The following is a 16,039-nucleotide window of genomic DNA, read 5'->3' as shown; positions in this document are numbered from 1 at the left end:
TATCAGAATCTCATAACAAAATCACGGAAGGGAAAAATTTCTGTTACTTTGCTCTTATGTCCTGATGTAGACTGAAGCATCTCTTATCGCTTCTTCCCTGTACAAATTATGGCACCCATGGTGAAATAAATCGAAGTTAAAATTTCGAAGTCTCTTTTTTGGCTACGCACCTGCAAAATTATATATTTAAAAATTCTATCAGTAGTGAGACTACACTTTTCTTACGTGGGCACTTTAGAGTAATTATTAAACTAGAATAATAAAATGTTTTATTTTACTGCTTTTTTATGTTTGAATCATCGTACTTTCATATTCATGATTGGTTTCATGCATTAACCAGAAGAGGCTAGGAAACAGTCGAGTTCTGACATATAATTGAACAGAAAAGTTCTTTGGATCGAAACTTCATCAGAGTTTACGCCAAAATCATATCTAATGCTTATTTTGTTATTGTAAGATTTCCTATTTAACTAACATGAGGTGAAAATAAAGGGGAAAAACCCTGTTATTTCTTTATTATTTTGTTCTAAGAGAAATCATGATAGGATGTGAAAAGCATCAATTCCCGACTAGCATAAATGAACAAATAAAATTTTCAGGATCAGGGTTTTCACAGGTTGGATCTATATCTGATTAAATTATCCCCAAAAATAATGTTGTTGTTTCTAATGGCACTAGCCCTGGACAAGCTCGATGGCGAAGTCAGCGATTTTAAGCCGAGGTTGCGTCTCTTGTTTTTGGTAGCGCCAATTAGGGCCAAGAGTCCGTTTTAGCTACTCACGCATCACATTCGCTTGCAAGCCCCTTTTTACAGGGGGGGGGGCATTCACACATCTCACAGATAGAACAGATGAAGAACAACCATGTCCGAAGCGGGACTCGAACTCAAGATGCTCAGATCACGGGGAAGACGCCCTCCCCTATGCCAGGACGCCGGCCCAAAAATTATTAGGCGAAGGATTATTGAAAAAATCACTGCATATCCTAACTTGTTAAAAAAATATTTATATATTTTTTTTACTATGAGGAGGTTTCAATATACAACGCACACAATTTTGAGCGCAATAATAAAAAAACGCAATGAATGACAGTATGAAACGGAATTGAAAGTGCTAATTATTTATTACTTTTTGAAAGAAGTGACATTCATAAGAACATTTTCTCCAGTGCAGCATCAATTCAAAAATCCAGGCCTCATAGAGCGCCGTTGTCACCTTTGAGGCTGTCGTCTAACTTCTGACTGTCGAGGAACATTATGGGTCCAAACAGATGAAAATACGAGAGTGCCAAATCCGGGCTGCATGGTGGATGCTTCAAAATTTCCCAACTAAATCCTTGCAATTTCTACTAGTACGTGTGAAACTGATATGAAAGAATCATAAATATTTCAGGATCAAAGTTTACCAAATTCTACGGATGCAAAAACCAAATGCTGTTCTACATATGCTACCAAATTATACTTATTGGTGTCAACCAAAGAACTAGTATAAGAAACATTATTGAAACAACTCTTCCTTAAAATATGTTATTTCTAATTATTTGACCTATTAAGTGAAAAGGAACTATTATTTTCGGCTTAGAAGAATTTTTATAAGATGTGAAACGGATTGACACATAACAGGTATGAGCAAACAAAGAAAGAAATCGGATTATGCTAAATTTTACAAGACCTGATATGAGAATTATTATTTTTCGTGAAAGATAAAACTCCTTTTTAAAATACGCATTTTCTGCCTTAAATGGAAAAATATTTCGTTATTTCTTTATTCTTTAACAACATAGTTTGGTCCGTCAAGTTTCTAGCCAGATCGTAATTCATTTGGTGCATCATTAAATGAAAATCCGATAAAGAGATTTCTAATTTTTTTAAAAAATCAGTTATTATAAATTGAATGATGCCAATGATAAAACTAATTACTTTTCACATTTAATATGATCATTAGCAACATGATGGAATCTTGCACTTTCTGTCACGAAACTATCATCTGTATTCGAAAATAGAAGAAGGGGGGGGGGAGTTAATTTACTTTTTTTTTAAAAGGAAAATTAATGATCTATAACTAGAGAGATTGAATTATCGGAAAAAACATAACTTTAGTTAAAAATGAAATGATTAAAAAAGCTTCTTACGCAATTAATTATTGTGCAAAATATTTTCTTCAAAATGTGTTTAAGAATTAATTATCATTCACGCAAAAAAGCCGCTTGTAAGGTTTCAAGACGCAGAGAATAAAGTGGTTTTAAGAATTTAAATAGGAATCATTAAAAGTGTCGGCCAATATAGGGTTTCATATATACCTTGACGTCGCTTTAAATTCCGCCAATATTTACTCTAGTAATATACGCTGAATTAATAAAATACGTATAATAAATTGCGTAATCTGGAAAAAACCAGTGTAGTGTTTTAAGAAATATTAAATTAATATTTGTATACGCTTTCCGTGTGCAAAAATTCTAGTAAGTGAAGAGTTTCCTATATACTAATATTGATTATTGATTGATTTGATTATTGCATCAAAAATGTCTCAGAGATATGCAAGTTCATTTAGAAGTTGAGGAATTTTAAAAATCCACCATTCGCAAATGAATGACGACAGGAAAATTATATTTGCCACAAGAGATAGTACTGAAATCGAAGAATTTCTTGCGACGAAACCAGAATTGATATTTAGCACTCTTTATATTTTAACCACCAGATGGTTCTACTACTATCAGACCGATGTGTTACGTAACATAAGATAAAGGGCAGAGTAACGGCTTAGAATTGTTCAACGTGAGGCTTTCTGTTCAAGAACACAGCTGCCAAATTAAAAATTAAAATTTTCCAATCAGCAAGGAGCACTTTAGTCATTCATTTGCTCTCATAGCATCAGAAAGGTTTTTCAATGCTCAAGACATTTTTAATTCTCATTTGATATCTTAAGTTCTAAATGAAGGATTATCTACTGAGCACTTCCTGGGAGTAATTCCAACCAATGTCTTATTCTACTCATTCTTTGCTCAGACCATTGCAGAATCAAATGGTAGATAAAATTGAATAAAAAATGTTGATTCTAAGCCATCAACAAATACAGGTTTCAGAAAACGTACATCGGACGTATAGGACTTCTTTTTTTTTCTATCATTTGAGTATCATTGGTTTCAAATTTACTCGGGACTTCTAAATCAACTTGTATTTTTTCAAATTTGTTACGAATCAAACCACAAAATAAAATATACCCACCTTGAACACAACACTAAATAACACAACGCACAAATGTTATCGATATAATTAATAATTGCTTTTAATCTATGTGCTACGCAATAATTTCTATAAATATTTAACAACCATACAAAAAAATCTTGATTAATATTTACAGTTGAATGCATTTCTACATTATCATGCCTGGAACATTTTGAACAAGCTTTAACTTTTAAGCAAAGTATGATAACTGAAAAGTTTACTACTAGTAGCTTTATTATTTCTTTACATAATTATTTTGCTCTTTTGTGGTCGATACGTGAACCTTGAAATATGCTTGTTTTGGAGAATATTTTCACTCTTGAAGAAGTATTTACTATTCGCTTGTGTTTAACTTCGTATTTGCAAGGTTGGAATTTTATAATCAATTTTTCCCTCATTTGCTCTTGTACCAGATTTCTGAAATTTTGTACAGTTATTGATTACCAATAAAAATGGGATATTTTATTAATTTTCAATTTCGTAATTATTGATTAATATATTAAATTAGCTAAACAAATTTTACCGAGTCTGCACCATTTAAAAATCCATTTGGAAATATTAATCTGTAAATTCTATGATATTCGTGTAACCATGCTTTATGGACTATATCAAAGACTAAAAACTAGAAAATAATGAAAATAAAAAGGCATTAAATATTATTTTATAAGTAGATTAAAAAGCAGCAAATACTTTTTTTAGTCAGAGATCAAGCAATATCAAGATAAAACAATTGAGGCAATGTAATTATCAAAAGAATATCTTAGATACTTATTGAAAATTAAAATAAATGGGATTACAATTCAAAGTTGTTTGAAGCATTACAATCAAAATCTGCTTGTACGGTTTTGCTTTGACATCCATATTTTCAATAGAAATTAAGTAAGAAATATGAATGCTTAAAAAAAAAAGATAGGAACTAAAAAAATTATTTTTAGTCTAGGAGTAGTATTAATGCGAATTAGGATAGTCATTATTCTGATAGAATTTTAAATATATAGATTATCTATACATTAGAATATTTATTTTCAGAAATCTAGAAAATTAATAAATAGAAATCGATTTACTTCTCGACGAAATTTTTAGTGTCTGTATGGAATATGAATGCAAACTTAAAAAAAACCGCCGAAAGAAAGAAAACCGAAAGAAAGATATAGTGATTTGCATACGGCATCACAGCATTACCCTGCTTGTGTTCGATTCTTGGGTAAAGCTTAAATATTTTACGGCTTTTTTTAAAATTTCCAATAAATATAATAATAATAAGAATAATAATAAGAAGAAATGTAAGAATTTAATAAAAAATAAAATGCATTAGAAATGTGACTGTAATTTAATTACGTATCGTATTTCTTTTTGCGTCACAGCTTTTAAAATTTTCGTTTCGATATTTTGATTGTTGATAAAAATATTTTCCCATTTTAATGCTGCGATAAAAGCGTTTTCCTTAAAAATTTATTATAATTGAATAAGATTGTAGATTTTTCTTTTATAGATATTTCTGCCGTGGACAGATATTTCTGCCGTGTGTCTTTGAGTAGTATTTATAAGTGATCCAAGTAAGTATTTTTGTATTTTTATATCTTTGCCATATTTTTTATACAATATCGAAAATTTGCATAGGACCTAATTAGCATCTAGGAAATATTTTATTTAAATAAAGATTTTGTATATTTAGAATTTACTTACGCATATGATTATATAATTATTTGTATGACTTTTAAAAAATAAAATCATATACAAATTTTTATAGTTATTCTAAAATTCTGCATTTTTTTCAGGTAATTGAATTTAACATATATACCTAGAATCAATATTTAAAGAACCACAATCAACCTCAAGGCATTTCGAACACTCTGTTAGGAAACTTATTTAAACAGAATTAAATTAAAAAGATATTTTAGCAATGAGTTGCTTATTATTTATTATAAATGCAATAAAGACAGTTTCAGTTTTAAACGCAAGGAAGAATAAAGTTATTTTACTTCTTAAAATTACCAATTCTAATGAAAATTTCAGTGCAACTAATATGACCAACTGCCACAAAAATAAACTTATTAGTCATAAAGTTGATTATAGCTTGTGTTGAAGTTATTAGTCTGAGGCAAGATAAATTGTTATACATATTCATATATTCACGTTTTTCTTGCCATTATTATTTGTTTTTGTTTTTGTTTAGTACTTAAGGGAAATCCTTTAATTAATAAATAAAAAAAGCAGCCGGGAAAGAAATTGTTTTTTTTTCCTTTCAAACTTAAATTTCTTTTTATCGTAGAAATATTCAGCAAATTTTTTGAAATAGCTTTGAAATGCGAATTTTCTCACGATTAATATTTAAATCAGTAACTTTTATGCAAAATAATTTATCTCCTTATGTTGAATATTATTGTTTTACATCGAGTAACTAAGAAATCGCGCCTGAATTATGCCATGTTCTTTCGTGGGCTACATTGTTATACATTGATTTAAGGGCTTTATATTATAATATTATAGTGTTGAAAACCCCATTCATAATCCAGTCTGTATAAAGAAATTCATTTCGGTATGTCAGATATTCGAAGTAATGACTTTCAATGGAAATGTCCTGGACATTGAAACGAAAGATAATAGAATGAAAATCGTACTTACTGTTTGTAGAAATACAGAAAAATTAAAAAAATCCTCAACGTTATAGGTAGATACATTTTAAACGTTCTTATAATTCGGTTTTCTAAAATTATTTTCTCGTGTATATAGTATAAAGAAAGTATAATAATCGTTAAAAAAATTCGAAATCGAGATATTAACAAATCTCCACGTTTTAAACCACCCTGAGTTCGAAAAACATATTTTGGAAAATGTCCGTCTGTCAGTTTGAAACAAAGATAACTCAAAAACATTTTGAGCTAGATGGTTGAAATTTGGTATACGGTATTTACACCAAATTTGCAATTTCTATCAAATTTTGAACAAATTCTGTTAAGTGGAAGTCCACCTATCTGGCTATTCGAATATAATTTAACACGATAATTACAAAGGGAAGAGAGCTAGATAGATACATTTCGGTTCACAGATTTAACATCTATAGTGTAGAAACCTATCTAATTCTGAGCCAGATCCAACTAAGTGTTGACTATCTATCAGTCTTCATTTTCAGAAATATGAAAACGCTATAATTCAAAAATGCAAATTTAGTATGGGAAACGCAAATTTATATCAAATTTAGTATGGGATTTTTTTGACTACAAGTGCAGTTTAGTGTCAAATTTTTGTTTCAATCAGTTGAGATAAACGTGTCTAAAACACAAATTTGACTTTTGGATACTATTAACGCACACCAGGAATTGATCACTAAATATCTCTCCAAGTTTGACACGATAGATTCAGTAACATGCCAAATTCACGCCAAAAATATTTCGTAACTTTTGTACGCCATTGCCATAATGACAAGTTTATTACAGAGAATGCTAGAAAGTTTTGGGGAGACCTCTCCAGCGGATTTATTGCGGACTATTTAAACAATTCCTTACTTTCTAAATATCTTGCATTTATAGATGTATACTGATATTAAAATTAAAAAGGCAATACTAAATCGAACATACAATAATTTGTACAAACGAGCATGAGTTAATTATTTACGATTATTTGATCGTAGCAAAGTAAGAAATATTTCGTTCAAGATATTTGAGATGCGTCTTAAGCAGTATTGCTGCATTTCTTTTCTTTTCTTTTCTTTTTTTTTACTTTCAGAGATTTATATCTAAATTGAACTTTCTAGTAGAGTAGTGAGATTGTAATCTGACATACCGAAGTCAAATATGTACCTTAAAGTAACCCAATAACAAATTTTCTATTGTCGAAAATGTACATCATTTATAACAGAGGCATACATACTTAGCAGAGAAAATACGGAAATTACTCAAGGTTAATTACAATCTACAACACACGCCGAACGTGCATAATAACATAGAAACCATAACAAACAAATCGGAAAAATTGCTTAGTTCGTACTTTTATGGAACCTCATATGACATTAATCACTAGGTATTGTTGGTTACATATAAGTATTTATTTGTATTTACCAGAGATTTGCTTCTTTCGAATCGCAGCTTTCAAAGAAGCTTCTTTTTATAATGATTCTGCGTCTATTTCATGTCCAATTTAAAAGAATAAGCAACTCTGAAAGATTTTTTTGAGGTGAATATTTCGTGGCAATTCGAAGCTGTTAATATAAATGCGATCAAAATGCGTATTGCTACAAAATATGTATATTGAAAAGTTCGATGAATAACAGTAGCATGCTGTGATCCATTAAATGTTAGCTAAAAACTTGTTTTTCATGGAGGTGGAATGTTAGTATAAGATTGCGTTATTAATGGTGTATTATTATTGAAAGTAAAAGCGTGTTATTATAGAAAATAAAATTGTGTTATAGAAGTGGGTTAAAAAGTAAAGACTGCCGAAAGTTCAGTTTTAATTTTAGTTATATTAACGTCCCGTTTTAAAGCGACACTAGGGCTATTTTGGGATGGATCGCATAATTTTGTACCTCAGGTCAGAGGATGAGGACGACACTTGAGCTGGCACCCCCCTCTCCATGCCACGCTACACCACACCACACCATACCAGCGGGGGCTGAAGGTTCAGATAGGAGGTTATATATAGTCAAATTTACATTCTCCATTTCCGGATTTAAACCTCAATGAAGAAAGCGTCATCTAGTTCATTTGAAAAACTTTGACCTTGAAGATATTTTTGTGACTGAATAGATCAGAATATTTTAATGAATATGTATTCGATAAAATATCTCTGAAATCCTCCTGAAAAGAATGAATGCAACTACAATGCGTTTATAATCTCTATAACGGTTCTAACCCTCTTTATAAAAGGGCATAATTCATAAAAATTTTATTATTCTGATTCCATAAGGGCATGCGATTGGTTTCAGAATATCGTACTGACGAAGTATGTTATTAAAAGTGTCAAAACTGGATTACCCTCTTGTACTTTACACTTTTTATGTCTAATTAGATATTTAATCATTTAAATGATCATATTGTATTTAATCCTTTTCTAACATTTTACTCAAAGATATTTAGTCGAAGGTAAAAAAAAAAAAAGTAAATTTTTTATTAAATTACATCAAATTTTGTTCACTAGAATTTTGATAAATGGAATATTTTGTAATAAATTTTCTTTTATTTTTTATATCAGTGAACTATTTTAGTTCCCAATGCTTAAGATTGTGTTTATGGTTCTGGGATATTCAGAGTTTTGGAATTTTGCTGTTTACGAAGGAATTGTTTACATAAATATTTTATCGTTCTATAAATAAAATGCTAGAAAAAGATTAAACACAAGTTTCGACATTCGATAACATTTATAACCATTAAATTCTGAAAGAAAAACAACATTTTTTTTTTTTTGTATTATGAAGCTATTTGTAAGGTGAAATGCTTAGATGTGGAGACTGATAAAAACAATAGGGAAAAACAAGTTACTTTTTCTAAAAACATTGCAGTTTTCTTTAATCTAACATTTATCTAAGAATCATATAAGAAACAGAAATGAAAAATTAAACAATAAGATGGAGTATATTTTCGCTTTATTATTATGTCTTGTTATAAATTGTTTACGACTCATTCTAAATTTAGTAGCTTCAATTTACTTTCAGAAAAATAATGATTCGGTTTTCATTTTCTCAGTTCTCATAGGGTTCCTATCAAATAAAACCATAATTGGAAATGTGAGCAGCATTGTTAACATTTACTGTAAACACTTTTCAAGAAATAAAAGTTATAGAATGCTTTCGATAAAAGACTGAGGCAGAAATCGGACGAAAAGTTCAAATGTCATGTAAACAACAAGCAAATGACTATTTAATATTCTGAAGAATTTACTTGAATCGAATGTAAAATTAAATGAAGTCTAATGAGAATTAACACACATTCGTAATAATTAGAGAAAGAAATGGTATTTCTATATTAAAGTAATTAGTGGAGAATGGTAAAATTTATTATTATTTTATTATTTTCTTTGATAGTAAAGAGTAAATTGTTTAGTTAGGTAAAGAAAATGAGTTCGCCTTTGAAAGAAATGCTTCAAGACATTCCTCTTTTGCATTTATTTAAAGCTAAAACATTTCATGAATGTTTTAGTTTGCAAAAGTAATTCTGCTGAGAATTGTTTTTGCAGATTTCAAAAGTAAAATCAACGGAAGTTTAAAAAATAGTAAATTTAAACTATTGGGACTAGATGAACGGTCTAAAAATAAAAAAATGAATCAAAGTTTACCTTCGGAGCTTTGGCGCCTGACAGCCGACGTATCCTTGGTTGGAGTGCTTGTTGGAGGCTGGATTTCTGAAACGAAAAGTGACAAACAAAACGGATGAACTTTTAGAACAGCTAAAATAAAATATAGGCATTTTTAGTTTTTGTGATTAAATAAATTGTTTTGCTTAGAATTTTATGTTTTACATTAATTGAAGTAAATTATTTTTGATCAGAGTTTAAAATAGCATTGTTTATGATAATTACACGATTTAACTTTATTTCTTTCGCTTTTATAAAGAGAGAATTTATCTACACTTTTATAAAAATAAAATGTTGGAATTCTGGATATGTAGTTGCGTTTTTCTGAATGATAAGACAAGTATTTTAAAATTAAAAAAAAACTTATTTAAACATTTTAAAACTAAAAACTTTAAATATTAAAACTTAACTTTTTGCACTTGAATGGCGCATATCAGGCATCATTCAAGATCCTGCATCATTTTGACGCTTTATTTATTTTTCAATTTTGAGTGTTAAAAATGCCTCTATAATGGCAAAAAGACAAATTAATTTTTCGGGGAAATTCATCTTAAAACATATATATGAGCAATAAAATTGCCCTTTTATTAAGTGAATAATTATTCATCGAAATACTTTTCCGAGTGTAAAGAGTTAATAAATTAATTTTAACTAAATTTCATTTCCATATGAAATAGCGCGATATGCAAGTGAAGAGAAAAAATTCATTTTATAATATCATAATAGTTTTAAGTACACATTTGTAAATATTAAAGATTATTTTTTACTTTTAAAGATTTTTTAAGCTTTCTAAAGGGTGGGAAAAATTTATGAACATTTGGTGTCTAAAACAAAAGCGTGACACTAAGCGAAGAATACAGCACGACAAGGAAATTAACAATAAATATCAAAATAAAGAAAATTCCAAAAAATTCATGAAAAATAAATAGAATGGGATTAAAAATTTCAATTTATTTAAAGTACACTCATCGATATTTCCCGCCTTAATGAATTTTAGTTTGACTTCCAGATTTTTTGGATTTTTTAAAGCACTTTTTAGTATACTAAAAATGTATTAAAAAGTGTTTTTTTTATTAATTTTAAAATTTATTAATAATTATTCTTTAAGAAAAAATATTTTGATTAACTTTAGAGATATTACAGATTGATCATACCAAATTCTGCAAATGAAGCGTTAACAGTTTATACTTTTTTCGGATTTATTGGTCAGATTAAATAGAGCTTTCACCGCATGATAAATTTTTAGTGGGGGCAGTCAAAGTGGCATGACAGACATGCCAAGCTTCACCGTGCATGTCGTCTATCTTACGCCATGCTATTTCATCTCCTTTTTTTCTCCAGTAAAAAGTAGAATGGAATCTAATAATTGGAAACTCGCTTCACAAGTATCAAGTGATCATGATTAGACCCATTTCTTCAATTTCAAAAATACGCAGAAGATGAATAACGGCAAGTCAGCCATCTGACTCTCCGACCTGCCACGAAGGCACACGGATTTAAACCATAAAACTGAATGACCGGACTGCCGGAGCAGCAACACTGGCGGGAACTGTTGTTGAGTCCTAAGGGCCATCACCGGCCACGGTACAACCCTCCCCTAAGGAAGTACGCCCCGTTATCGATGGGAAGAGTCATATCCCCCACCTATTTGTGTACCCTCCAGGGTGGCGATGAATAACGGCAAAGCAATTTTGGATGCTTTTACTTCTATTTAGAAGAAGGAATTTAAATATGATACTAGACAACTTTATAATTTATCCCTACCGCTCACAATTACTGATTCAGAACATACGTTAAAAATCAGTGTAAATTAAAAATAAGTAGAGAATAAGTGGGTAAAATTGATTCTAAATCCCAACACTTAGAAAATAAATTTAGTATTTACTACCCGCATAACATCTTGAAAACTGTTAATTGAAGAGCCGAATGTGTTGCATCTTCCAATCAGATAGCATTATTTTAAAACTCTTTGGAGATGTTGAGATAAATGAACATGCCCTTCCAAAGTCCTCCTCGTACTGTTGAGTGAATCTCCTTTCCGTCCTGCCTATCTTTGACTTATAATTTATTGGGTTGGACTGAGTTGAGCGTTCTGCAGTTTAATTTAACTCATTAAATTAAAAAAAAAACAGCATTAACTTAAACATTAAAAACAACATTTAATACTTTACTTGGATTGATTTTTTTGAAGTATTACAAATTTACTTATTATAAATAGTGTTGCTCTGAAGATTGGAAAAACTGCATTTTTTTTAGTGCTCAATATCTGAGTATTAGAGATTTACTGTTTCAGAAATTCCTCAAGAGTCCTAATGATTCAGATGTGCTTGTCTGTAAATAATACAATATTTCTTATATATTTTTAAAATTTCTAAAGACTGTTTATTAAAAATAAACTGTTATATTTATTCTGTTATTATAAACTGTTAATATTATTCTGTTTATTAAAAATAAACATATTGAGTAAATAAGTTTTTACCTGAGATAGAAAAGATAAAAAAAATTTTAAACTGTTACCGATGAAATAATATATAAAAATAAATAAAAATAAGAACTGCTAAAGTTCTGAGCCATCTAGATTCGAGCTCGTAATCTCAATATTGGAAGACACTCTATCATTAGGTCAATGAGAACCGATAAGCTATTCTTCAAATACTTTTTGCATTATACTTTTATAGAGTATCATTAGTACCTAGTTACATTGTTGTAGAGGAATTTTTTATTTTTTATTTTCTCGTATACGAGGTTTTGCAATCAAAGTACTGCAAATCAAAACCATTCGAACTCGAGATTTTGATGAATCTCCTCATTTTAGATCTGCCCGACACCGAGGAACATATTTTTGGAGCCTGTTTGTCTGTGAGCACGATAACTTAAAAACGCTTCTAGATAATGCGATGCAATTTGATATATGGTCTTCGCATCAAATGTGTAGATGTTTCTTAAATTTTCAACGGACCTCGTAATTTTGAACCGTGGTCAGATGACGAGGACAACACCTGAGCTGGTACCCCCCTCTCCACACCCCACAAGCGGGAGGACATTTGGTCATGACGTATTTAACGTGCAACAGACCCCCTTACACGACGGTTCTTCGGTGGAATCGGGTCACGAACCTGAAACCCTCCGGTTCCGAAGTCGAAACCTTACCACCAGGCCACCTCGGCCTTGCAATACAGATAGAGGTTGATGGATAATATTTGGTACACAGATTTAACATCAAAAGTGTACACACAATCAAGTTTGGAATCAAATCCATGTAGGTTTTTGTTTTGTTTTGTGATGTTTTAGGGCACAAGAGCCATTTTTGCCCATGCTGCGCCACAAATCCATGTAGGAATTGATCGTCTGTCCGTCTGTACATTCATAAGCAAGCAAATGCGATGACTCTAAAGCGCAACGACTTAAATATATGAAATTTGGTAAGTGATTTTGTGACTTCATGTGTATTCCGTGTTTAATTATAGTTTCAATCGGTTTGAATAAAGAAGTTTAAAATCGACAATCAGCGATCTAGTTCTTGCGTTATATCCGAATTCCAGAAATGAATCGCCAAAGATCCCACGCTAATGCATTTTTTCGAAACTATTTTCCTGCTTATAAAATGCGATTAATAGTACACAAGTACATTTATTAGTGAGAGTACATTTATATATGAGAAAGTTTTTGGAAGACCACTCGCGCTGGTATCTAATGTAAGCAGAAGATAGGATTCTGGCATTCTGTGAATCCTTTGAAGCTATGGTACATAATTCGATGCGATGCCTGCAAGGAGAGGGGGGGGGGGACGAAATGGAGACGGGAAATGATGATGTTCTATGCTTGCGTTCATGATCAATCCAAGACAAAGGAAGAATGTGATTGAAGGTACCAAGACAATAGGATGATGTAATAATGATGTAATCTTAGACTGATGTAATTTTGGGAATAATGGGTTTCGGCTTTGCAAAAATCGTATAATCTAGTCATGTAATATTGTACCTGGTCTTTTAAATATTGATATATATGGGAAATGGATTTTATCCTGGTGTTTGTTCGGATTATTTCAAGGAAACATAAAAATGAATGCATTTTTTATGAGAATTATCAACATGAAGTTCGAATTTAAATAGTAGGATCAAAAAGGTACTCAACCTCTATCATTCTATTGATACTAAGCGAACAGCATGTCGCTTAGTATCAATCCAGTTTTCTAGCAATATGATTTTCTGTATGAATTTTCCCAACGATTTTTCAATGTTTCATTATATTTTGTTCTACTCATAAATGACATTTTGAGTTGGAAACTGAGGTTTGCATTTCTGACGTCACCACACCATAAAAATTATTTAAGCGATTATTTTTTGATAAGTTGCTTTGCTACGAAAGCCTACACATGCATCTAAAGTAATCGGTACAAAAACTATGCAATTCAGAAGTAAGTTCTTTTTCTTGTTGAAAGTTTTAATCCAGGTTCTTTCAAAAATTACACTTCATGTTTTTGTAAACGACCGTTAAGTTTTTACATGCTGTGAAAAAATATGGGAAATAAGTACTTCAGAAAATCTAATTTTTTTTACGAGTCCACCTGGACTTTAAACCATTAAGATTTTATAAAAATAGCCTCATATTTATTAAATATCTTGTAAATTCATATTTTATATGTTTTTCCCTATTTGCTTGAAGCATTCTCTCCCTGTTGCGGTAGAAAATTTAGATATTCGATTGCCTTTTGACGTGCCATATTTATAACATAATCAAATTTCAAATCGATAATTTAAATAACAGTAATTTTGAATAAGTTTTGTATACCTTATAAATGACGGCATTTATATAATAGGATAAAACCTATAATTTTGTAGTTTAGGCATCTTATTATAGACTGAAATTAACTTCAACCAAAAAGTAATAGCTATTTCGTCTATAATTTAAGAAAAATGATAAAAGGTATGTATAATATAAAAAGAACAGATCTTGACTTTTAATATAAATATTTTTATTAAATTAAGAAAATAATAAGCGTTTCACATTGTTTAAATTATAAATATTACTTGATTTGTTTCCAATAACTGAAAGTTTGGTTATATTAACGTCCCGTTTGAAGCAACAGAGCTATTTTGGGACGGACCTCGTAAGTTTGAACCGTGGTCAGATGACGAGGACGACACCTGAGCTGGCACCCCCTCTCCACACCAGCTTGAGGGCGTTTGGTCATGACGGATTTAACGTGCAACAGACTCCCTTACACGACGGTTCTTCGGTGGAATCGGGTCACGAACCTGAAACCCTCCGGTTCCGAAGCCGAGATCTTACCACCAGGCCACCGCGGCCTTCTCCAATAACTGAAAAGCACACTGATCTGAAAATTGTTGCGTGGATTTTACACTCAATAGAGACTTTCAGAATTAGCATCAAATTTTCAACAAAATCCCTTAGTCGGATTTGGATTTATTATTCAGTTTAGGGACTGTGGACTAGACTGAGGATTTAGGATTTCCAAGATATGTACTCGATATTCTTCATTATACTCTGAAACTAAATAAACAGTAGCCATACTTTTAATGAAGTTTTAATACTGTGAATGCTACTCATGTCATAGGAAAATATTCTACGCATTTTTAATTAGCGGACTTATTCACAAATGCGTTGTCATTTCAACCAGACAGTAAAATATACATTTATTTGTATGCACGTTTTAGAGAATATATTAAAAGTAAATAACGAAAAATGCTATGGAAATCGGAGAAAAATAATTTAATCAATCAGATCGATACCTTCCAATATATATTTTTATTTTAAAAAGTGCCAGAAATAAAACAGATTATTTTCAAATAATCATTTCCGAAGCTATAGTTTGGAAAATAAAAAATAAAATAATTCCAAAAGAATCAGATTTTTAGTGAAAAAGACGATTTCAGATGTTTTGAAAGTATTTTCATGTACGATAACGAAAAATACTTGGCTGCTTAATATATAGCCTCAGTCACAATTGACCTGAGATATTCTTACCAGAAAGTTGAAGGGAAAACATTTATTGCTTAACTGTTGGGATATTTTGTGAATTGTATAAAAACAACTGTTTTAAAATTGGATATGAATGCTTACCGTAAAGTCTAACGGCTCCTTCAGTAGCGCCTAAAGAATTTTTCGAGTAGCACATGTAACTTCCCAAGTCCTCTGGTTGCAAGTTTTTAATCGTTAGCCTCATGTGGGTCTTGTAGGTCTTCTCTTTGATGGTGACCAGCATCTTGTCGTTGGATATTATCATTTCTCCAGGTCTTCGACCCCAGTAATTGATAGAACTGGGATATGCTTCAGTATGGCAATCCAGTGTCACATCTCGGCCAAGTGCAGCGCCAACCAGTTGGTTTGGAATCCAAAGAACAGGTGGAACTAAAAATATACACAAAATGAAAATTTTGAGATTATTTATCGGTTTTTGAACAGATCGTTGAAGGTCAGCGAGGCTTGGTAGTAAAGAGTTAAGATTCGTGGTCAATTCATTTGTTTAATCTTAAAAACATGTTGTATGTAAAGATATATTGTACT

At 30.8% G+C, this 16,039-nt stretch overlaps 1 protein-coding gene across 1 annotated transcript in view; it reads right to left on the bottom strand.

Moving 5' to 3' along the window:
• LOC129960308 (lachesin-like) overlaps positions 1–16,039 on the bottom strand; it is a 229,173-nt gene that overhangs the window by 46,394 nt on the left and 166,740 nt on the right. Inside the window, exons 6-7 of the mRNA XM_056073646.1 lie at positions 15,596–15,883; positions 9,494–9,559 (exon numbers count right to left, since the gene is read on the bottom strand). Of these exons, the coding sequence (XP_055929621.1) occupies positions 9,494–9,559; positions 15,596–15,883 (354 nt within the window). The remainder of the gene's footprint in view (positions 1–9,493; positions 9,560–15,595; positions 15,884–16,039) is intronic.

Source organism: Argiope bruennichi, chromosome X2 (genome assembly GCF_947563725.1).
Source record: "Argiope bruennichi chromosome X2, qqArgBrue1.1, whole genome shotgun sequence".
Classification (NCBI taxonomy): Eukaryota; Metazoa; Arthropoda; class Arachnida; order Araneae; family Araneidae; genus Argiope; species Argiope bruennichi.
The sequence above is the reverse complement of the archived record's forward strand: the minus strand, read 5'-3'. Positions and strand labels throughout refer to the sequence as shown.